Below are 24,475 nucleotides of genomic sequence, written 5' to 3' on the forward strand. Positions count from 1 at the left end.
GAACTCAACTAAGACAACACAAGATCACAATAGCGAACGGAACAAGACACAATGGGATTGATTTACTTAAAGCAAATAGACTGTGCTTTGCAAAGTGCAGTTGCGCTCTGCAAGTGCAGTTGCCATAGGACTTGGTAAATGAGGAAAGCTTTGCTTTGAAAAGAATACCCAATAACATGCAAGGAAAATAAGGAAAAAAAAAAAAAACAGAATGTTTGCTTGCACATGATTGGATGATGTAAGTCATCAGAGCTTCTGCTCATTTACTAAGCTCTGGAGAAACTGCTCTTGCAGAGTGCAGTCGTACTTTGCAAAGTGCACAGTCTATTTGCCTTTAGTAAATTAACCCCAATGACACAAATTACCAATAACCGCAATTAGTACCAAATAAAATTAAATGCAAGCCTTACTCAAATAAATCATCCATGCTAATAAAATATATATTGCATAGATACATATAGTTGCATAGTAGGTGAGGTTGAATAAAGACAAAAGTCCATCCAGTTCAACCTGTGTAGGTGTGTGTGGCTGTAATCCTCTCACATACCCCTGAATGTTCTGATCCTTGAGATGTACGTCTAAGAGTCTTTTGAAAGCCACCATACTTCCCGCAGAAACCACCTCTTGTGGTAGAGAATTCCACAATCTTGTAGCCCTAACAGTAAAGAACCCCCCACGTTGCCTGAGCTTAAAACGCTTCTCCTCTAATCACATTGTATGCCCTCGAGTCCTCATGCAATCCCTTCGACTGAATAGCTGTTTTTCTATGCCAAGATCACCATTGAGATATTTATAAATTGCTATCATGTCCCCCCTCAGACGTCTCTTCTCCAGGGAGAATAAATCAAGGGATTGCAGATGCTCCTCATAATTAAGGCCCTCCAATCCCCTACTTAGTTTAGTTGCCCTTATCTCCAGCACATCCCTCCTGAGGACTGGCGACCAGAACTGGACAGAATACTCCAGATGTGGTCGGACCAGAGTTTTATAAAATGGTAGGATTATAGTTTTATCTCTGGAATACATCCCTTTCTTTATGCATGATAATATTCTGCTGGCTTTGGCAGCTGCCGCTTGACATTGCATGCTATTGCCTAGTCTATTATCTACCAAGACTCCCAGATCTTTCTCCATTTTTAATTCCCTCAAGGGTTACCCCCCTAACGTGTATTGTGCTTTTATGTTTTTAGTCCTCAAGTACAAAAACCTTACACTTCTCCACATTAAACCTCATTTGCCATGTCGTTGCCCACTCTGTTATTTTGTCCAGGTCATTCTGTAGGATATCTGCTTCATGCTGTGTAGTTATTGCCCTGGCCAATTTTGGGTCATTTGAAAAAACTGATATTGAACTACTGATCCCATCCTCAATGAATAAATTGAACAAGGTTGGTCCCCGGACTGAGCCTTGGGGACCCCGCTTACCACCTCAGACCAGTCTGAGTATGTGCTGTTTATTACCACCCTTTGGACACGCCCTTTTAGCCAGTTCCGTATCCAAGAGCAAAATATGCGGTCGATACCTGCAGACCTTATTTTATAAATTAAGTGCATTGTGCGATGCTGTACCCGAATAAAATAGATTTCCTTTTTTTCCCACAAATAGAGCTTTCTTTTGGTGGTATTTGATCACCTGTGCGATTTTATTTTTCTGCGCTATAAATAAAAAAAGAGCGACAATTCTGAAATTTTTCACATTCTGCTATATAACATTCCCAAAAATCTAAATTTTTTAACATTTTAGGGCAATTTGTTTTCTGCTACATATTTTTGGTAAAAAAAATCACAATAACCGTATTTTGAAGTTATTGCGTCTACTAACTACTGGAAAGATTTAGGTGTGTTTTTTTTTTTTTTTTTTACTAGTAATGGTGGCTTTTTTTTTTTTTTTGCGGGACTGCGACATTGCGGCCGACAGATCGGACCCCTGACTGACATTTTTGACACTTTTGGGGGTGATCCTATATAGAAGAATCACAGGGGCTCTATGATCATTCCAGGAAGAAGAATGGTCAGCTGTGTTTACAACAGCCGCCCGTCCTTCTTTCTCAGCGGGGAACGATCGCAGGTGTCAGGCGGCAATCGGAGCTGCCTGCCATGTGCATCGGCTTCCCCACTGACGAGCAGGGGCGTGAGCGCCGCCAGCGGCACGCGCTTGCCCCCTAGCTCCCTGTGCGCCACCGACGTATACCTATGGCGGTTTGCGCAGGAGCAGCTGCCTGCCGCAGTATAACTGCGGCGGGCGGTCATAAAGGGGTTAACCGAATACCAACATACTATAAAAACGACATAAAATCCAGATTATAAACCAGATTAAAACCTTACAACGAGCACTCACAGAGAAGAATTGTATAAGCTTTTCAAACAGTTTTTAACTATTGCAAATTAGTAGCAAAGTCATATTGTGTCTCTGTCTCTTGTAGTTTAATCGCAGACATCATTGTAGGCGATGTGGTAGGCTGGTTTGCAGTTCCTGCTCAATGAAGAAGATGGTCGTGGAAGGCTGTCGAGAAAACCCAGCTCGTGTGTGCGATCAGTGCCACAGTTATTTCTCTACAAAGTAAGCCCTTTAAGCAATAATGTTCAAAAGTAATTATTTTTTTGTTACTCTTGTTTGAGTGCTATACTTTCAATGATTTTTATTAGGTTTTCAAGTTACAAAAAATAACAGGGAACACCAGAGAAACGACAAACAGTAGGGGAAGGGGAACATGAAATACAAAAAAACTTGCATACATAAGACTGAGAATGAGAAACCTAATGCAACTAGAGTACCATTATGTCAGGAAGGAACAAAGTATCTGCTTTGAGTCCAGATTGACCAGTCTTTGTGGAATTTAGGACCCCGAAGGGTAGAGAATGCGTAGGCTTTTTCCAAGGCATATTGGGAGTTGATCTGTCTTAGAACTTCTAGGTTTGAGGGAGCAGTAGATTGCTTCCAATATCTTGCCACTACTGTTCTGGCTGCGATGAAAGTGTGTACCACTACCGTTCTCATGTGGGGTGGTATGATGTCCAGGTCCAAAGTGAAAAGGGCCAGTGCAGGGTCAGGTTTTAGCAGTATGCCCGTAACGTCTGAGAGAATCTCGAAGATTTTTCCCCAAAAACTGGTCATTCCTTTACATTACCAAAAGACATGAACAGTTGTGTCCACCTGATCGCAATTGTGCCAACATAGGGGGCTCAGGGTAGTGTAAATCTTAGATAGAGGATATGGCATTAAATACCAATGAGTGAGGATTTTCTGTGCCTGCTCCTAATGGGAGACACATCTGGATGATTTGTAAGTGGCCCGAATGGCCAGTTCCCATTGCATGTCTGAAAAGGGCTGTTGAAGCTCTCCCTCCCAGGCGACCATGTGTGGTGTCTTGTGGAATGTTATTTTGTGTCCAAAGGTGTTATAGAACATAGAAATACCTTTCGTGAGGCAGAGAGGGTTTGAAAGGAATTGCCATAGCCACACGGGAAGGAGGATCTCTGGCGGTGGGTGTTTGCGTAGAAAGCTGGAGATGCTGTTATATGTGAAGATGGCCTGTGCAGATAACGGAAATTTGTGCGCTAACACTGCGAACGGTTTAAGAACAGAGCCCTGGTAGAGCTGTGCTATAGTGGTAATGCCTGCTGAGGAGAATTTGGATGTATTGATACAAGGGAGGAGGACGTTAAGTATAGCAAATGGTAATGAAACCTTAGTAGACATTGATGAGCTGGGAATATGAGGATCTAAAAGCCTCCATGATATTAGGGATGCCTGCGTGGGTAGGGGAAGTGTGTGGAGAGAGAGCTGTTTCCATCTATCTGCAAGTAGCAGTATGGTGAGTTTTTTCCACTTTCGAGAGCGAGGCTTCTATGGGAATCCAGGGGAGACTGGGGTGTTTGTAGAACCAGTGGGGTAAGGGTGCAAAATGGGCTGCATGATGATAGTCCACAAGATCGGGTAAGCCTATACCCCCTACGGACTTATGGCGTATCATATGGGCGTATGAGCATCTCACTCTTTTTTTCTGCCAGATAAATGTGTGAAGAAGTGCAGTAAGGGGTCTAATATATATTTGAGGGGAATATATACCGGGAGGGTGCGGAAGAGATAAAGTATTTTAGGCAAGCATACCATTTTAACGGCCGCAATTCTACCTGTCCATGATAATTCAGAATTTTTAAGTTTGGTGACGTCCGCTGAAACAGATGATATAAGAGGTGTCACGTTAGATGTTACCAGATTAGTAGTGGGTAAAGTGAGGTTGATGCCCAAGTAACGTAGGGGTGATGTGGACCAAGTGTATGGTAGGGTGGCTTGTAAGTGGGTACGTGTAGTGGGATGCAAACCCATATTCAGGATTACAGATTTACTGAAGTTTACTTGATAATATGAGATTTTACTGAATGTTTGTAAGATATCGTGAGCTGCTGGGAGTAAAACAACGGGGTTTGTAAGACTGAGAATCACGTCATCAGCGAATAATGTGGCGTGAACGTTGAAATTTAAAACCTGATATTAAGGGATTTTGTCTAAACGATGACGCTAAGGGTTCAGTCAGAAGATTGAAAATGAGGGGTGAGAGGGGGCAACCCTGACGGGTGCCGTTAGTGATAGAAAAGGATTCTAGATAGGACTCCAGCTGACAAAACTTTGGCCGATGGGGATGAGTAAAGGGTAAGTATGGCAGACAGAATCGGTCCAGAGAAGTCAAATTTTTGTAAGACTGATCTCATGTAGCCCCAATGGACACGATCGAACGCCTTGTTTGAGTGCTTTAAATTATGTTTCTCTATCGCTCATTGACGACGTAGTCCTCGGTGATACAGCACCTTCGGGTTATGTTGCCTCCACAGGAGCAGGACTAGACAGGAAATTAAAAAGCTCTGGCCACACCCTAGGGGCAGTCCCAGAGGGTATATCCTCTCTCTCTCTGCCTCAGCAAATCAGTTATTTTCTGTCTAGTTAGGAGTAAGGACCTAGATACCTTGCTGGGATCTTCGGTCCTGGCAAGATTTTTTTCTTAAAAGATTTTTTAGACAGCTTTTTTTCTCCAGTGTTCCTGTGAGATCTTCAAGCAAGAAAGCTGAACTGGGCGACGGGCTGGATGTTGAGATCCGGTGGTCACCCCAGTTCAGCCTACGAGCGCGTGCAGGCCATAGCTCCGCGCTGGGTCGGCCGCGAAAAAGTCCCATTAAGGGACTGACCCCGCGAGTTAAACGTCTCGCTGAAACGCCAAAGACCATGAGTCACGGCGTCCATATCGGTCGACAGCCCTCCCGCCCCGGTGGAGAGGGGTACTGTCAGGAGTTGGTGCCCGCCTGGTTCCGGTATGGTGAGTAGTATGTTCCCCCTTTTCCCCTGACGGGTCTTGTGGTGAACGCGGGCCCCTCTCTGTATGGTAAGATAGAGTCCCCCTCTATCCTATAACATGACACAGATCCCCCTACTTTGAGTGTGATTTTATGTGCAAAAAGCCAGGAGGCTTGGTTTGGGAGCTAACAATCTAATTGTATACATGTTTAAAAGATTGTAATCAGTGGCATTCTGGGAATCTTACTGTGATAAGAATAAGGTACCTACCAGTCAGAAGCCACGGACATGTAGACTGCCTTCCTAAATCAGATCTCCAGCTATAAGCAGGCCTCCCGAACGGCCATGCGGTCCGCCAGGGCCGGTACCGCCAACCACGCCAAATCCCCATGCAGAGAGAGTGTTGTGTGCCCTGCAGCACACCGCTATTCAGTACAGGCCGCCGCCATTTTTTTTGCTGGATCGCACGAGCCGCCATTTTGGCGTAGCCTCGTGTCTCCAGCATGGGGGCGGCCATGTTTGAGGTGATCCAAACACCTCGTGGAACTAGGGGAGGCGCCGGAAGGCGTGCAGAGGGGCGGAGCCGCCTCCTTTCTTCCTGGGCAGCCAGCCAAAAGACTTCCTGTTTGTCAAGACAGCGCTGTAACCTGTTGCAGTTAAACTCTGAGCATCAAGTGGTGAGCCTGGGGGTCTATCTCTCTCTCTCTCGATCGATAGGGATCCCTAGCAGGTAACACTAAGGGGCTTTTGTGGCGCTGGGGGTCTGAAAAAAAAAAAAAAAAAAAGTTTTTTATTTTTGAATTATATTATCCAGGAAGTGACTGGAATTATCATGGACCCTGCCACACATATTCCCCCACCTGTTTCCCTCGAGGGGGCCACGGGACCCGCCGGTGCACAGAGTGTAGAGTCATTTACAGCAATTTTGGAGTCTATGGTGGCTCGGGTGGAGGCGGCCTGTCAGGGACGGGGGTCAAGGAAGCGACCCCCGCCTACCCCTATACTATCTGACACCTCTGACTCAGATTCAGAGATGGTCACTGCAGTTGCAGGTCCCTCTGCAAGGGCTGTTACCTCAGGTAAAGCTCCCTCAGACAGTGAGGAGGACGTTTCTTCTCCCGCTATAATTCAGGAAGAAGCATTGGTGGACGCACTAGTTGTGGCAGTGCAGGAAACCTTAAAACTTGAGGTTTTACCGGCAGAGGCAACTGAAACAGAGATTCCTTTTGGTACTAACAAGCCCATCAAAACGGTGAAGGTTTTTCCTGTACCCAAGTGTTTTGGTAATAAGATTAAAGGAGAATGGGAGCATTCTAAACGTACCTTTACTATTTCCAAGCGTATTGCTAGACGTTATCCGTTTGAGGAATACATCATTAAGAAATGGACGGTACCACCAGTGGTGGATCCACCTATTTCCAGGCTGAATAAAGCCACGGTTATCCCAGTGGAGGACACTTCGTCCTTTAAGGATCCGGTGGATCGAAAGATGGAAGCAGAGTCCCGCACCATCTTCTCTCTGATAGGGTCAGCATTTAGACCAGTAATTGTTATTGGTCTAGTTTCCCAGACACTTACGGAATGGGCGAGAATGGTACGCCAAGACCTTAGGGGAAAAGATATTCCCCAGGAGACATCTGATTTGATGGAACAGATTATACAAGGGCTACAGTTTATCTGTGACGCAGCCTTGGACACTACTCCCCTATTAGGGCATGCATCTATGTCAGCGGTCATCCTCAGATGTGTGCTGTGGTTAAAATGCTGGTCAGCTGACCTAGGTTCCAAAAAGACCTTGACAAATCTCCCCTTTCAGGGGAATCGTCTATTTGGGGCCAACCTAGATGTAATCATTAAGGATGCCACTGGGGGCAAGAGCACTTTTTTGCCACAGGCTGCTAAAGCTAAGGGACCTCGCAACAAGCGAGGACCTTTCTTTACCGCCCATAAAGGGCGCCCGGCTGGAACAAGCGGGAAAGGCAAGACTCCTCCAGGAGGGTTCAAGAAGGGCTGGTCGGACAAACAGAGGACCAACCCAGCCAAACCCGAAGAAAAGGAGTACACAGCCTGAAGGTGCGCCCCCACCCGGTTTCAGGGTGGGGGGACGTTTTCACCGGTATTCAGGACATTAGATCGAGCATCAACCACTACTACCGGTGCGATTCTTCCCTTCCAACATTTAAGTACTACAGGAAGCGGTAGTTACCGTTCCCTGAATAGATCTTTTCCATTACCTTTTCCTAAGATTAGTCCCTATGCCTCACAGGAATCGGATCTGGTTGACCAGACAGGCCAAGAAGCCTCTAGTCGGTGACTTCGGTCCCTGAGGTTCAACCAGAAAAGATCACCCTTCCTGATAACAATCAGGTATCTGATAAATGTGTGGGAACAGAAAACGACCAGACTTTCTCGGATGGTCGGGGCCAGATACCTCTAGGGACGCCTGGTTCAGATCCAATCAGCGCCAGTGGTCCTAGAAATTCTAGGCTGGCCTCGTCAAGCCGGCCTGGCCGACTTGGACATGCTAGTCGCAGACGTTCCGTGGGAACTTCGTCTCAGGGAGTGTCTGTGGTCTCAAGGACCAATTTACCATCGTGCTTTACAGTCGCTGGTTTTAATGGCCTGGCCATTGAGACCCAAGTACTGAAGGACAGAGGTTTGTCTACTTCAGTCATTCCTACCCTTATTAAAGCAAGGAAAGCGACTTCCAGCAAGGTCTATTATCACACATGGAAGACTTATATTGCATGGTGCGAATCTTTAGGATTTCCTCCACGTACCTATTCGGTGACTCGAATATTGGCTTTTTTGCAACAAGGGGTTGAGCAGAAGCTAGCCTTGAGCACCATCAAGGGTCAAGTTTCAGCATTAGCAATCTTCTTTCAGAAACCTTTAGCTACCAAGTCCTTGGTGCGGAATTTCATCCAGGGGGTGCGGCACCTGGCTCCACCAGTCCGCGCGCCCTTACCGCCCTGGGATCTTAATTTGGTTTTGTCGGTTCTACAGAAACCTCCCTTTGAAAACATCAGGGAGATTCCCTTGCTTACTTTATCCCAGAAGGTGGCCTTCTTGGTGGCTATCACTTCTGCTCGCAGGGTGTCAGAACTGGCTGCATTATCATGCCAGTCCCCATACCTAGTGATTCATAGGGATAAGGTAGTACTTCATCCTAAGCCATCTTTTCTTCCTAAGGTGGTTTCAGATTTTCATCTGAATGAAGATATTGTACTACCTTCCTTGTGTCCTCAGCCCAAGCATCATCGGGAACATGTGTTGCATTCCTTAGATGTGGTTCGGGCAATCAGGGTATACCTGAAAGCTACGGAATCATTCCGTAAGACGGATTCACTTTTTGTGATCACGGATGGCCCCAGAAAGGGTTTGCCTGCATCTGCCGCGACCATTGCCAAATGGATTAGACAGATGGTGGTACAGGCTTATTCTATTAAGGGTCAGAGTCCTCCGTTCCCTGTTAGGGCTCACTCCACTCGAGCGCTCAGTACTTCCTGGGCCTTTCGCCATCAGGCGTCAGTGGTCCAGGTATGTAAGGCGGCCACCTGGTCGTCGGTACATACCTTTACAAAATTCTATAAAATTGATGTGACGGCATCGGCGGATGCCTCATTTGGCCGCAAGGTTTTGCAGGCCGCAATTTGAGGAGACCGGTGGTCTACCTCGAGGGTTTTTTTCTGTTTGAAAAAAAAAAATTCTCTTTTTTGTTGAGTCTCATCATTAAGGATGAGCATTGTAAACTTCTAGTTGGCACCGGTTGGGCCTTCTAGATTGGGATTTGATTTTCATTTTCCCACCCCTCATTTGTGATACTGCTCTGGGACGTCCCGAAGGTGCTGTATCACCGAGGACTACATCTGTCAATGAGCGATAGAGAAAAATGGATTTTTGTAAAATCCTTTTCTCTTAACTCATTGACAGACGTAGTCCCCGCCCCTCTGTTTTTTGAGTTGGGTTGGGTTAAAATCTCTAAAGACTGCTTTTTGACATAACTGATTTGCTGAGGCAGAGAGAGAGAGAGGATATACCCTCTGGGACTGCCCCTAGGGTGTGGCCAGAGCTTTTTAATTTCCTGTCTAGTCCTGCTCCTGTGGAGGCAACATAACCCGAAGGTGCTGTATCACCGAGGACTACGTCTGTCAATGAGCTAAGAGAAAAGGATTTTACGGTAAGATTTTACAAAAATCCATTTTTTTTCACTTGTTACTATGTGTTGCATTAAGGCAACTAGTTAAAACGGGCTGGAAAAACCCTAAAATGTCAAACATAAAAAAAAAAAAAAGACATGCACCATCTTAAGCAATGCAGCTCCTCACAACGCATGATAGTGCATTGTATTTTGGAAAAAAAAAAAGATAGTGCATTGTGCAATACGTGTGTTGGAGCTGCGTTGCATTTAGTATAAATGGCACCACAACACATTAATGCATGTAACCTGCGTTGCAGCAACACATGCCTTAACACACACATTACAATAATGCAGCAGAAAAGTGTGTTTAGTCCCAAAGTAATAATTGGTTGCTTTGAGTTTGAGTAAGCATATTATTTCTCAAGTGTGTTGGTTGCACAGTATTCATCCACAAGGAAACTGTATGAAAACATTGATAACTGTTTAATCTACCTCAGGTGCCATTTGCTTACCACTGCAACCAAAGCGGCCATAGACTCATTAAAAATCTGGCCGATCCGGCTGTACTGAAGTCAATCTATTAACCAGCCTGTCAGGTTTTTTTTTTTTTCGCATGACCACTAACTACAGTTGTTGAACATGTTGATGACCTTTGAGGTCATACATACCCTAGCTAAATTAAGCTGTACTCCGTGCAGCTGGAGTGCCCACTTTATCATCACCCTCTTTATTTACTGCTCTTGGAACCCTGTTAGTAACTATCCTACTGTTTTGCCAAGCATAGTGCAAAACATATGAGAAGGGATCTATTGCGTTAATATTCCTTGGGGTGTGCTTGAGTACACTGTAGAATTATTACTCACAGGCTAAAGTGAACACTAAAAGGAGTGGGTTGTGTTGTAGGGAGCAGGGTGTTAAATCACATACTACACTATATTGTCAAATGCATTGGGACACCGGCCTTTTCACACACATGAACTTTAAGGGAATCCCAGTCTTAGTCCTTAGGGTTCAGTGTTAAGTTGGCCCACCCTTTGCAGCTATAACAGCTTCAACTCTTCTGGAAAGGCTGTCCACAAGGTTTAGGAGTGTCTGTGTGAATGTTTGACCATTCTTCCAGAAGTGCATTTGTGAGGCCTGACTCTAATTCATCCCAAAGGTGTTTTGTTGGGTTGAGGTCAGGGCTCTGTGCAGGCCAGTCAAGTTTCTCACCCCCCAAACTCATTCCTTAATGTCTTTATGGACCTTGCTTTGTGTTCTGGTCCAAATCATTTGGTGGAGGGGGGATTATGGTGTGGGGTTGTTTTCTCAAGATTTGTGATTCATTGTAATAGGTGTACAGTCCTAGGAAGCATTTGAGGCTATATGGTCGGACTAATTTGCTCTGGTCAGTGACCCAGCAGCAGTGTTTTAACAGGCTGGTAAATCTGACAAGAGCATGTGAGTGGTGCTGCTTTTCATTCAGTTCAAAGTTTTTGATTCTTTCTGTGATTAAGTTCATAGTGGTATTTTACAGCATTAGCACTTCAGATCTAGGCAGAATGTGAAACAAGGGCAAAGCCCTAAAAGCAGCCATGATAGCATACAATCCATTTGCAAAAGCAAACTGAGGCGCTTGCTATACTAACTATGCAATGTTAGTACAGCGATCTCCCCGCTGAGCTATTGTGTTCTGACAGGGAGACTGCCCCTCTGCCAGAACACACCGGTCAGAGATTGCAGCCATTGGCTGTGTGCACTGATCAGATACCGATCAGCAGCTGTTTTTCAAGCATGCCCATTCAACAGAAGCCAGACAGGCTGCTGTACACATGGGCTGAATGTCGGTCAGTTTCTGTTAAACTGTCCGATATTCAGCCCTTGTGTACCAGGCTTTATGTGCAGCCATATATATATATATATATATATATATATATATATATATATATACAGTATCTTACAAAAGTGAGTACACCCCTCACATTTTTGTAAATATCTTAATATATCTTTTCAAGCGACAACACTGAAGAAATGACACTTCACTACAATGTAAAGTAGTGAGTGTACAGCTTGTATAAAGGTGTAAATTTGATGCCCCCTCAAAATAACTCAACACGCAGCCATTAATGTCTAAACCGCTGGCAACAAAAGTGAGTACACCCCTAAGTCAAAATGTCCAAATTGGGCCCAAAGTGTCAATATTTTGTGTAGCCACCATTATTGCCTTAACCCTCTTGGGCATGAGCAGAAGAAGAAATGGAAATTCCTACCACTCCTAATGCTTTTGAGTCCAGAGATACATCAGTAGATGAAGATGAATACGAAGAATCTATAGCCACTCCAGCTCCTAGGACCCCACAAGTATTCACCTTCAGACCCAATAGAGACATAGAAGACACCATACCTACTACCCAAGAAAATAGACTCATACCACCCAGGAATACACCCAGAATACAAGAAAGACCACGTACACCACCCAGAGATTTTAATAGAAATAATACACCCAATCATAGAAATTTCAATTTACCTATGCATAACAGATTTTCTCCGTTAGCCAGGATGGATACATATACTCCAGGCAGAGATTATAGGGATAGACCGAACTACAATATGCAAAGGGATTTTTTCCGTGGAGGCCACCAAAGAAGACCACCACCTCCTTACAGACAACAAGGGTGGTACAGGCCACAAGGAGGAACGAGATGGAGAGGACCACAAGACCAGCAGACGAGATGGAACCACAATTATCACGAAGACAGAAGATCCAATACATACAGAGGAGGAGACTACCAGAATCAATGGAGGGGACCACCACCCCCAGGAGGATACATGAGACCCAATCAACAAAACCAGTATTGGGAAGAAGAAGACGCAAGAGGGGTAAGAGAGGTGGGAGGAAGAAAACGAAGGCGAGAATTTTAGGGCAAGGTATTTTTAACCTCACGGATATAGTTTTTAATGATGACGAACTTCAGCTTTTAGATCTTGGCCTTAAATTCGCCCCCACCAAAGATGCTGACCCCTTTGAAATTTTTATTGATCTTCACAAATTTTTAAGAAAACTGAATATTAAAAAATTTTTTAAACTAAAAGGACACACACCTACTATTCCTGACCCCAATTTTGTACACTCAGGTCTCAGAAATAACTCAATTTTTAACCCAAAAGTACCTGGGGGTGAATGTATCAGCGCATTCAAGAAAATGGTGGAGGAGGACCTGAGGAAGATTAAAAAACCACATAAAAAGTATAATCAGGTTAAATCTGCAATCAAACAACTAGAAGACAGAAAAGGAATTATTATTCGACCCGCAGATAAAGGAGGGGGATTAGTGATTCTGAACAAAAATGACTATGAAGAAGAAATGAACAATCTATTAAGAGTGGAAGGCACCTATGAAAAACTGAAAAGGAATCCAACCAAGATATATAGGAAGAAACTTAAAGAATTCATTAACAAAGGCAAAGAAATAGGAATATTGGATAAAAAGGAAGCACAATACCTGATACCTGATTCAAGTAAGATCCCAGTATTGTACTATTTGCCCAAAATACATAAGGACCCTGTCAAACCCCCGGGGAGACCCATTGTGAGTGGGGTGGACTCCTTGTTTTCTAGATTGGGCGAATATCTGGATGGATACCTACAACCAGCCGTAAAAATGGGGAAATCTTACCTTAAAGACAGTTCAGAGCTGATTAAAGCACTCAAAGAAGTACAATTACCAGAAGGATGTATCTTGGCTACAATAGATGCTAATTCCCTTTATACCAGCATCAAACAAAGTGATGGATTAAAAGCGGTAGATATTGCCTTACACGAACGTAGCAAGTTAAAACAAACACAAATCAAATATATCCTGGATGGTCTAAAACTCACCATGAGTAGCAACTTCTTTTGGCATAAAAATGAATATTTCTTACAAACAAAGGGAGTTGCAATGGGAGCTCGCTACGCACCTAGCGTAGCGAACCTATTTATGGACATGTTAGAGGAGAAGATGATTTACACTCAGGATATACCAGAACTAACATTCTACCGAAGATATATAGACGATATTATCATTTTATGGGAAGGGACTGAAGAATCTTTGAATAATTTCTTTTTAAAAATGAATGAGAATCCATATGGCATTAAGTTCACAGGAGACTGGAGTTTTAATCAAATAAATTATTTGGATCTTAATATTTTTAAAGACAATAATACACTGAAAAGTAGGACCTATTTTAAACCTACAGATAGGAATGGATACATACCTACTAACAGCTGTCACCATCCTGTATGGAAAGAAGGAATCCCAAAAAGTCAATTTGTCAGGATCAGGAGAAATTGTGACAATGTGGAAGATTATATATCACAAACGGATGTTCTAATAACAAGATTCGAGGAAAAGGGTTATGACAGACAGAAGTTAATTATGACAAGGGATAAAACATTAAATACCAATAGGGAAGAACTTCTACAAAAGAAAAATGTCCCCAACAAAAAATCCAATGAGCTAGCTTTTATTACGGGATTCCATCAAAATTTCAGACAAACAGAGAAGATTATGAAAAAATATTGGCCTATCCTAAAATCCGACAAGACCTTGTCCAAATTACTACCCAGACAACCGAGGTTTATCTATAGGAGAGTCCCTAATCTACGCAACCAATTGGTACATAATGCTATTGATCCCCCCAAACCAGTGAAATTGTTTCCTGATTTAAAAGGGTTTATCCGATGCAATAGGTGTTTACCTTGCAAATCAACGAACAAACAACCCAGAAAGACGTTACATTTTAAATCCAGATGGAGTGGAGAGGAATTCAAGATTAACAAACTAATTACATGTCAGACCACCCATGTGACCTACCTGGTAGAGTGTCCATGCCGACTCCAGTATGTCGGTAGGACCACCAGACCTCTTTTCGTGCGTATTAGAGAACACATCAAGAACATAAGAAAGGGATTTCCGAAACATAGCCTCTCTAGGCACTTCGCAGAGGCACACAATAAGGATCCCAGGGGACTTACATTCGTTGGAATTGACTCTATTACAGGACACTGGAGAGGTGAAAATAAAAGAATTAAAATTTCCAAAAATGAAACCAGCTGGATATATCGGCTTAATACACTCCAGCCTAGGGGATTAAACCTAGATATAGACCTCAACTGTTTTATTTCCAATTTTTAATCTTTTTCCCATCAATTTTTTATATATGAATATAGTATCCACCCTATCATTACAACATATTTTATAATTACATATTTTTATTATTTTTTATTATATCACTTCTCATTTATTAATTTTCATATTCACATTTATTATACTCTTACACTTTATTCATTCATATTCATATGTATTAAACTTAATATATTATACTGGATTCTAATGTTCGATACACACCATTGTCATTCCACCTTCCATTTCTTTACTAATTTCTATATATATATATTTTTTATTTTTATATATATCTTTCTATATATATTTTGATACATCCTTCTAATAATTAATATACATATATCTTTTCCACACATTAGATGTACTATCCTCCTATAAAATATTATTTATTATATTTTTTTATCCATAAAATTTTATCCATAATGGTTTCTACACAATAGCTTATATTGATGTTAATCTTATCTATAATGTTTTCTACAAAATAGCATATATTAAATCAGATGTCCTCCATAATTATATATTTTATCCATCATGTTTTTCATAAATTGGTATATATTGATAGCAATCACATACTAATAAATTCATGGTAACAACATTAATAACCTCTACATCGTATATATACTTTTTATATTAAATGAATAGTTCATACAATTAACAACTTATCCACTAGATGGCGCAATTTCTACGTTCTTAAATCAATTGTACCTCATATATTTATTCTATCCACCAGATGGCGTAATATATTTTAATTTAATACTTTTCTCATTTTAATATATTCTTAATCTTATTTGTTAATAAAATATTGTTGTATACATTTTAATATTATGTACGAGATATCCTTCCCTGTATGTATACATGGTGGTTCAATTATTAGGCACGGAGCATTACATTTCTTATATTGTCATATTATATATCCATTTAATTAGTATTCAACAATGGTTAGCCTGGGTTTTTGTTCTTTATACTTACCATCTGATTTCTATTTGGCTAAGATTATCTTACGCCCTGTTCCCTATACTACGACCCACGACATCAGTTTTCCTTTGTTGAGTTCCGCCAACTAACTTTGTTGCCTAGTAACCACCATGTACAAAAGGGCCTACGCTGGAAGTGATAGGACGCTGCAGAAGACGTCACATGACGAAACGCGTACAGCGCCGTCACGTCACTTCCGGTTCCGGTCTCTGGTTGGAACGCATTGCGTTCCGGGACGCCGATACCTCGCTGTTTTCCCACATTGTATATGTGAGTACCCACTTTGCTGCTGGAATTAACATTAAACTTTTTAGCAAAACGATAATACACTATCGAGCTCCTTTTTTTTCCTTCCATCCATATACCCTTGAGTGGCCACACTTGATCTACCCACGAGGCTTTGGATACCACAATATTTCACTACCGGACCCCACTTAGGACACTCCGGACTCCATATCACATCTCCCCTAGGAAGGGAACTACTACACAGATCCAGGATTAAAAGATACCTCTTCAGTACCCGCTCTATACCCCTGTGTGGGGTGGGTACATCTGGTGAGTAGGTCTTTTTACCAGGGGCCACTTTACCACTCACCAGTCACCCACCTTGGGGGTCACCGTAAGACATCCTGTACACCTATATTTTTGTTATCACCACTATTTTATGGACTCATTTTTATTATATGGACTGATTTAATATCACAATTTTTTTTGCACGTTGCACAAATAGACTTCCCGCACCTTTGTATCCACCTGCATATTTATAAAAAAATTTTTTGGCACATTTATTTTTGATTCACCTTGATATATTTATTGTTATCACCTTTTGTTGCACTGTATATCAACCGTTTTTTTGCACACCCATCCCGTGCATAAAAGTTTCCCGCACATTTATCACCTATTTATTTATTATTTAATTCATCCACTATTATTTATATTATCACTTGCGGAACCAACACCTTTTATAAATTTTATTAATTCATTTAGTATTGTCATATATTTACATTGTTTATTTTTATTTTGGCATACACACAAGCATATTTATTGTCACATCTTGCCATTTATTACGCCCTCTGGTGGTTGTTTCTCTTATATACCTTTAAAATATTTTTAGATTATTTTATATCCCTTATAACACTATACGTTTGATCTTTTTACTTGGTTATTGGTTTTTTCACCTCCGCATCTTTTATCTATTAACTTACTCCTCAATCATATTTATATTTAAACATCTTATATTTATTTGCACTTTATTAAATAAGCAGCGCCATCACCTTCCATTTATTTATCTTGGGCATGGAGTTCACCAGAACTTCACATGTTGCCACTGGACTCTTCCAGTCCTCCATGACTTTCAACTATAGTGATTTCATTCAGATTTTGTTTCATAACTCAATTCCAGCATGTGCAAGTATTGTGTTCCCTCAGGATGAGGTGCTGCCTTGGTGTCCCTATTTATTATGCATAAAATAAACTTGTAGCATAGGTAGAGAAATAAAACAAAAAGCAATACCATTACAAAAGGAATCACAGCTTCTCTTACAAATATTAACCCAAAGGAGAAATCCAACCCATTCTTAAAAGGATTTCACCCGTCAGGCGCTGGCAGGGGCCGGTATAGAGGAGGGAGGAGAAGAGGAGACGCAAGCAGCAGAAGTACGCAGCTGGGTGACTGTTAGGAATGTTAGTGGGAGGAGAGTAAGGGAGGCCAGTCCTGAGTTGGTACACCCTAACATATTTGCCGAGTTGCAGGTTGAGGGGGATATCAACTCAGGGGTGGCAGTGCTGGAGCATGCGCCCTCCCCCAGCTGCCAGGGGAGGGATGGCTCCAGGAAGAAGGGGGGCCGTAACTCAGGAAAGGTTAGAAAGGTTGTGGTAGTTGGGGACTCCATTATCAAGAGGACAGAGAGGGCAATCTGTAAAAAAGATCTCGTGAACCGAACAGTATGTTGTTTACCGGGCGCCCGCGTTCGGCACATCGCAGATCTGGCAGACAGATTATTGTGCGGGGCTGGGGATGACCCAGCGGTCATGGTGCATGTGAGCACTAATGACAAAGTTAAAGGTAGGTGGAGGATCCTTAAGAACGATTTCAGGGACTTAGGTACTAGATTGAGGAAAAGGACCTCCAAGGTGGTTTTCTCTGAAATACTGCCTGTACCTCGAGCCACACAGGAGAGGCAGAAGGAGATTAGGGAACTTAACAAGTGGCTGAGGAATTGGTGTAGGAAGGAGGGGTTTGGGTTCCTGGAGAACTGGGCTGACTTTTCAGTCGGCTACCGGCTCTTTAGTAAGGATGGGCTGCACCTTAATGAGGATGGTACAGCTCTTTTGGGGAGAAAGATGGCCACCAAGTTGGAGGGGCTTTTAAACTAGGAGACAGGGGGGAGGGCTCAGAAGTAGAGTCAGTCAGGAGGGAGCTAAGGACTGAAGGCAGTTGTAGGGTCAGCAGCGACAGTAGGTCCACAACGTCAATTGGTAGGTCTGTGCGGGAGAACCTCAGACCGAACAGGAATAAACATAACCAATCACGTTTAATGTTCGTAAAACTAAGAGGGGTATATGCTAATGCCAGGAGTCTAGCTAATAAAATAGATGAGTTGGAAATGTTAGTACATGAGGAAGACCTTGTGGGAATAGCGGAGACTTGGTTCGACCCCTCACATGACTGGCTGGCAAATATCCAAGGGTATTCGGTGTACCGGAAGGACAGGATAGGAAAAAGAGGGGGAGGGGTATGTCTCTACGTCAAGAACAATGTAAGGGTGATAGAGCGGAGTGACATTACGAAAGGGATGAGTATGGAGTTAGATTCAGTGTGGGTAGAACTCCTTAGGGAAGGAAAAAAGGGAAAAGTAATTGTGGGGGTTTGCTATAGGCCACCTAAACAAGGGGAGGAGGTAGAGCTGGAATTTTTAGCACTGTTGGGTAAAGTGGCAAATCTAGGATCTGTCATCATATTGGGGGATCTTCAATTATCTCGACATTGACTGGGGAGAGGGGACTACACACTCACAGAAGGCCGTCTATTCACGGAAACCTTACAGGACAACTACATGTCACAGTTGGTGGACTCTCCGACTAGAGAAAATGCAGTCCTGGATCTATTGATCACTAATGACCTAGACATAATCTCGGAGGTAGGAGTCAAGGACAACCTGGGCGCTAGCGATCACAGGATGATCACATTTAGTGTAAATAACAATAGAACAAGGCAAGTGGGGAACATAAGAACCCTTAACTTCAGAGGGGCAAACTTTCCAAAATTGTTCTCATTGATGGAAAGGGTAAACTGGGACCGAACCCTGGGATCCCTGACCACAGAGGAAAAATGGGAATGCTTTAGGAACATATTAAGCAAAGGCATCTTGCAGTGCATTCCTATGGGAAATAAATTTAGAAGAGACAAAGCCATACCTGGCTGGCTAAACCGTAGCGTTAAAAATCTTATTAGGGGAAAAAAATTGGCCTTCAGGAAATATAAATCAGAAGGCACAGTATTGGCTTTCGACCAATACAAGGAGGCAAATAAGAAGTGTAAACACGAAATCAAGATGGCTAAAATAGACTTTGAGAGACAAATAGCGGAGGATATTAAAAAAAAAAAAAAACAAAGAAATTCTTTAAGTATATCAATAGCAAAAAAACTAGGGCAGAGCATATTGCACACATAATTAGCGATGATGGGAGGATGGTTACAGAGGACACTGAAAAAGCAACCGTGCTGAATGCTTTTTTCTTGTCAGTATTTACACAGGAAACGGAGGGGTACACTGACCATGACTGTTAGGTTATCAGTAATACACAGGACTTGCCACTATGGCTAACAGAGGGTGAAATCAGGGAAAGGCTGGATAAACTTAACACAAACAAATCACCAGGCCCGGATGGCGTGCATCCGAGAGTACTCAAGGAACTCAGTAAGGTTATATCCAGACCACTGTTCCTGATCTTTGCAGACAGTATTAGGACAGGAGAAGTACCAGGAGATTGGAGGAAAGCTAACGTGATTCCAATATTCAAAAAGGGTCAGAGGCATGTCCCGGGAAATTATAGGCCTGTCAGTTTGACATTGATAGTATGTAAACTTCTGGAGGGGATGATAAGGGACTATATCGTAGAGTTGGCTAAAGACAACAGCATCATCAGTAATAACCAGCACGGGTTTACAAATGGGCGTTCTTGTCAAACCAATCTATTAGCATTCTACGAGGAGGTGAGCTGTGAGCTAGATAGGGGCAGACCAGTGGATGTGGTGTACTTGGATTTCGCTAAGGCGTTTGATACAGTTCCCCATAAGCGCTTAATTTATAAAATAAGGTCTGCAGGTATCGACAGCAGGGTGTGCTTTTGGATACGGAACTGGCTAAAAGGGTGTGTCCAAAGGGTGGTAATAAACAGCGCATACTCAGACTGGTCTGAGGTAGTAAGCGGGGTGCCCCAGGGCTCAGTCCTGGGACCAACCTTGTTCAATTTTTTCATAAACAGCATTGAGGTCGGGGTCAGTAGTTCAATAGCAGTTTTTGCAGATGACACAAAATTGGGCAGGGCAATAACCGCACAGCATGAAGCAGATATCCTACAGAATGACCTGGACAAAATAACGGAGTGGGCAACGACTTGGCAAATGAGGTTTAACGTAGCGAAGTGTAAGGTTTTGCACTTGGGGACTAGAAACATAAAAGCACAATACACGTTAGGAGGGGAACCCTTGGGGGAATCAAAAATGGAGAAAGATCTGGGAGTCTTGGTTGATGATAGACTAGGCAACAGCATGCAATGTCAGGCGGCAGCTGCCAAAGCCAGCAGAATATTATCATGCATAAAGAAAGGGATGTATTCCAGAGATAAGACTATAATCCTTCCACTTTATAAAACTCTGGTCCGACCGCATCTGGAGTATTCTGTCCAGTTCTGGTCGCCAGTCCTCAGGAGGGATGTGTTGGAGCTGGAGAGAGTCCAGAGAAGGGCAACTAAACTAATTAGGGGATTGGAGGACCTTGATTATGAAGAGCGTCTGCAATCGCTTGATTTATTCTCCCTGGAGAAGAGACGCCTGAGGGGGGACATGATAGCAATTTTTAAATATCTCAATGGGGATCTCAGCTTAGAAAAAAAGCTGTTTAGGACTCGGGGGCATACAATGCGATTAGAGGATAAGCGTTTTAACCTCAGGCAACGTGGGGGGTACTTTACTGTTAGGGCTACAAGATTGTGGAATTCTCTACCACAAGAGGTGGTTTCTGCGGGTAGTGTGGTGGCTTTCAAAAGACTATTGGACGTTGTAACGCTCCTGCGTTTTTATTGTAAGCTGGATTTGCAGCTGCAGAATCTCCACTCAGTAGTCATGTAGAGATGTGTTGGAATACCAGATCCAACTCTCCAGACTCATCACTGTGGGCCTGTCTGCTTCAGCATACAGATATACACACACTCAATAAGATGTTCCTGGAGTTATAGGATGTATATGATAGTATGGAGGTGATGTGCTGAAGGGACAGGTGTGAGCAGTGACAGTAATGGTAAGCACTTGATAGTAATGTTCAGGAGAGTAGTAGATGGTAATAGGTAGAATGCAGATAGGTTAGTAATCATGTATGGTAACAGGTGGTAAGGACAGCAGATGACATAGACAGGATAGACTAACCCAGTGCAAGGATAGATGGTAGTAGACTCAAGAGCTAGCAATCTATGTAACAGTGCAGATGGTAGAATTAGTATGCATAGATAGTAACAGTCCTTAATGTGCAGAAGATGATAGTGTAAGTTAGTTATGGAGGATTCCCCTGTGGGGTACTTATCACTAGTAAGGTTTAGTAAGTAGAGGGGTCCAGTAGTGAGGGAGTGATCCGGTAGCGAGATACGGGATCAGTTGCGAGGTTCCGGTCTGTTCCAGGTAAAGGCAAATAGCTGGAGGTTCCGACAGCAAGACAAGGCTTGTGAGCATGTAGACACACATTGAACGAACAACGTGAGAGAGAACGCCGGCGATTGAAATAGCCGCTCAGCGGCGCTCAGCGATGACGTCATCCGTCTTAAAGGTGTATGCGTTCCACCTAACTAGAAAGGTGGGACGCAATGTTTTGAAAGGAAAATGGTAAATAAGGGTACCAAAGGTACCAGGATCTTACAGACGTGCATCTCAAGGATCAGAACATTCAGGGGTATGAGAGATGATTACAGCCACACACACCTACGCAGGTTGAACTGGATGGACTATTGTCTTTATTCAACCTCACCTACTATGTAACTATGTATGTCTTTGGCTATAGATGTGGCCTTTTCCTGCAAAGTTGCAACCTCCTTTCTATGTGTTTGAATGATCTCATAATAATCAGTTATTTCAAAACTGGTGTTATGTATCCATGTGCAACACTCCTAGTCTGTGTTTCATTTTTAATCTGATCTAAAATGTAGATAATTGTTTATCCTTTTCATCAATTCTATTCCCCACCCAGTTTACCTTAACCACTTCCATACCGAGTCATAGTAATATGACGTCGGCATGGTGGTTGTACGGATCCGGGCGGGCGTCATATGACGTCCGCCCGCTCCAACTGCTACTGCGCGCCCCCGGGGGCGCGCAGCGCGGCGATCGGGGGTGAGGCTCGTCCCTCGGACATAGCCCATCCCTGATCAAGGTAAACAGCCAATAGAAATTGGCTGTTTACCACGTGATCGGCTGTGTCAATCACAGCCGATCACATGAGCGGCTCCAGCACGAGCCGCTCGTTCTCTCTGCAATGCGCGCCCCCGGGGGCGCGCAGAGCAGCGATCGGGGACGAGGCTCGTCCCTCGGACAGAGTCGATCCCCGATCTAGGTAAAGAGCCAATGAAATTGGCTCTTTACCACGTGACCGACTGTGTCCAATCACAGCCGGTCACAAATGTCAACAGAGAACACGGTAACAAGCTGTCACCGTGTTCTCCTCCTCACACACTGATCCTGTGTGAGGAAGAGAGTGTGGTAACAGCTAGTTACCAATCATAGTGCACCCCAAACACACTGATTGCCCCCCCCCCCCCAATAAAGAGCACCTGTCACCAGCCCATCAGGTACTCTGATGACAGGTACCCGGGTACTCTGATGACGGGTACTCGGGTACTCTGATGACGGGTACTCGGGTACTCTGATGACAGGTACTCGGGTACTCTGATGACAGGTACTCGGGTACTCTGATGACAGGTACTCGGGTACTCTGATGACAGGTACTCGGATACTCTGATGACGGGTACTCGTGTACTCTGATGACAGGTACTTGGGTACTCTGATGACAGGTACTTGGGTACTCTGATGACAGGTACTCGGGTACTCTGATGACAGGTACTCGGGTACTCTGATGACAGGTACTCGGGTACTCTGATGACAGGTACTCGGGTACTCTGATGACAGGTACGCAGGTACACTGATGACAGGTACGCAGGTACACTGATGACAGGTACTCGGGTACTCTGATGACAGGTACTCGGGTACTCTGATGACGGATACTCGGGTACTTTGAGTACCTGTCAACGGAGTACCCGTCATCAGAGTACCTGAGTACCTGTCACCTACCCATCAGAGTACCCGAGTACCTTCCACCTGCTCATCAGAGTACCTGACGCCTGAAGTACCCGAGTACTTGCCGCCTGCTCATCAGTACCCATCACTACTCATCAGTACTCATCAGTACCTATCACGTATCTGTATCACGTATCAGTATCACCTATCAGTATCAGTACTACTCATCAGTACCTATCACCTGCCTGTCACCTGCCCATCAGAGTACCCGAGTACCTGTCACCTGCCTATCGGAGTACCCGAGTACCTGCCACCTGCTCATCAGTACCAGAGTACCTGTCACCTGCCCAACAAAGTACCCGAGTACCTGTCGCCCTTCATACAGCCACCATGTCTAAGTCCAAAAAGGTTTATATACGTCCTCCGTTTAAACCTAAATACCGGTGTTATGGCAGCAGATAGCTGCCATAACCCTGGTATTTTTTTAAACGGTGGACGGTTGGCTTTCCGATAAGGGTGGTCCCAGCGGCGGATTCGCCGTGGGATCACCCTTCTGGGATGGCGGAAGAGGTGCCCCCCCCCTCCCGCCGCGTCCGGTCCTTTTCCCAGCTTACCGGACCCGCCGACAGCGGGGAAAACGATCCGGTCCCGGATCCTCACAGACAGGATGTCGAGTGAGGGCAAGCTTGCCCTCACTTGACTCTATGGTCTTGGAGGACCGGGGCTATGGAAAATGTTGTTGCCTAGCAACCGGTTTAAAGGTCCTTTTTTTTTTTTTTCATTTTATATAATAATTTTTTTTTTTTTTTTTTTTTTTTTTCTATCTTTTAGTGTACTTGTGAGATCTGAGGACTTTTTGACCCCAGATCTCACAAAAAAGAGGTCCTGTCGTGCCTTTTTCTATTACAAGTAATGTTTACATTTCTTGTAATAGAAATAAAAATGATCCTTTTTTTTTTTTTTTGTTAAACGGTGTAAAAATAAAAAATAATAAATAAAATAAATAGTAAAAAAAAAAAAAAAAAAAATTAAAGCACCCTGTCCCCGTTAGCTCGCGCGCAGAAGCGACGCATACGGAAACCCCGCCCACATATGTAAACGGTGTTCAAACCACACATGTGAGGTATCACCGTGATCGTTGGAGCAAGGGAAATAATTTGAGCCCTAGACCTCCTCTGTAACTCAAGGATGGCAACCTGTAGAAATTTTTAAATTGTCGCCTATGGGGATTTTTAAGTACCAAAGTTTGTCGCCATTCCGTGAGCGTGCGCAATTTTGAAACATGACATGTTGGGTATCTATTTACTCGGCGTAACATTATCTTTCACATTATGGAAAAAAATTGGGCTAACTTTACTGGTTTCTTATTTTTTAATTAAAAAAAGTGAATTTTTTCCAAAAAAATTGCGTTTGGAAGACCGCTG

The 24,475-nt window shown here is 43.4% G+C and overlaps 1 protein-coding gene across 1 annotated transcript in view; it reads left to right on the top strand.

Moving 5' to 3' along the window:
• The window catches only part of ZFYVE26 (zinc finger FYVE-type containing 26), a 1,347,068-nt gene that overhangs the window by 811,131 nt on the left and 511,462 nt on the right, over window positions 1-24,475 (top strand). The window contains exon 26 of the mRNA XM_082275187.1: window positions 2,424-2,560. Within this exon, the coding sequence (XP_082131313.1) occupies window positions 2,424-2,560 (137 nt within the window). The remainder of the gene's footprint in view (window positions 1-2,423; window positions 2,561-24,475) is intronic.

Source organism: Pelophylax lessonae, assembly GCF_965119305.1.
Source record: "Pelophylax lessonae genome assembly, chromosome: 13".
NCBI classification, from domain to species: domain Eukaryota; kingdom Metazoa; phylum Chordata; class Amphibia; order Anura; family Ranidae; genus Pelophylax; species Pelophylax lessonae.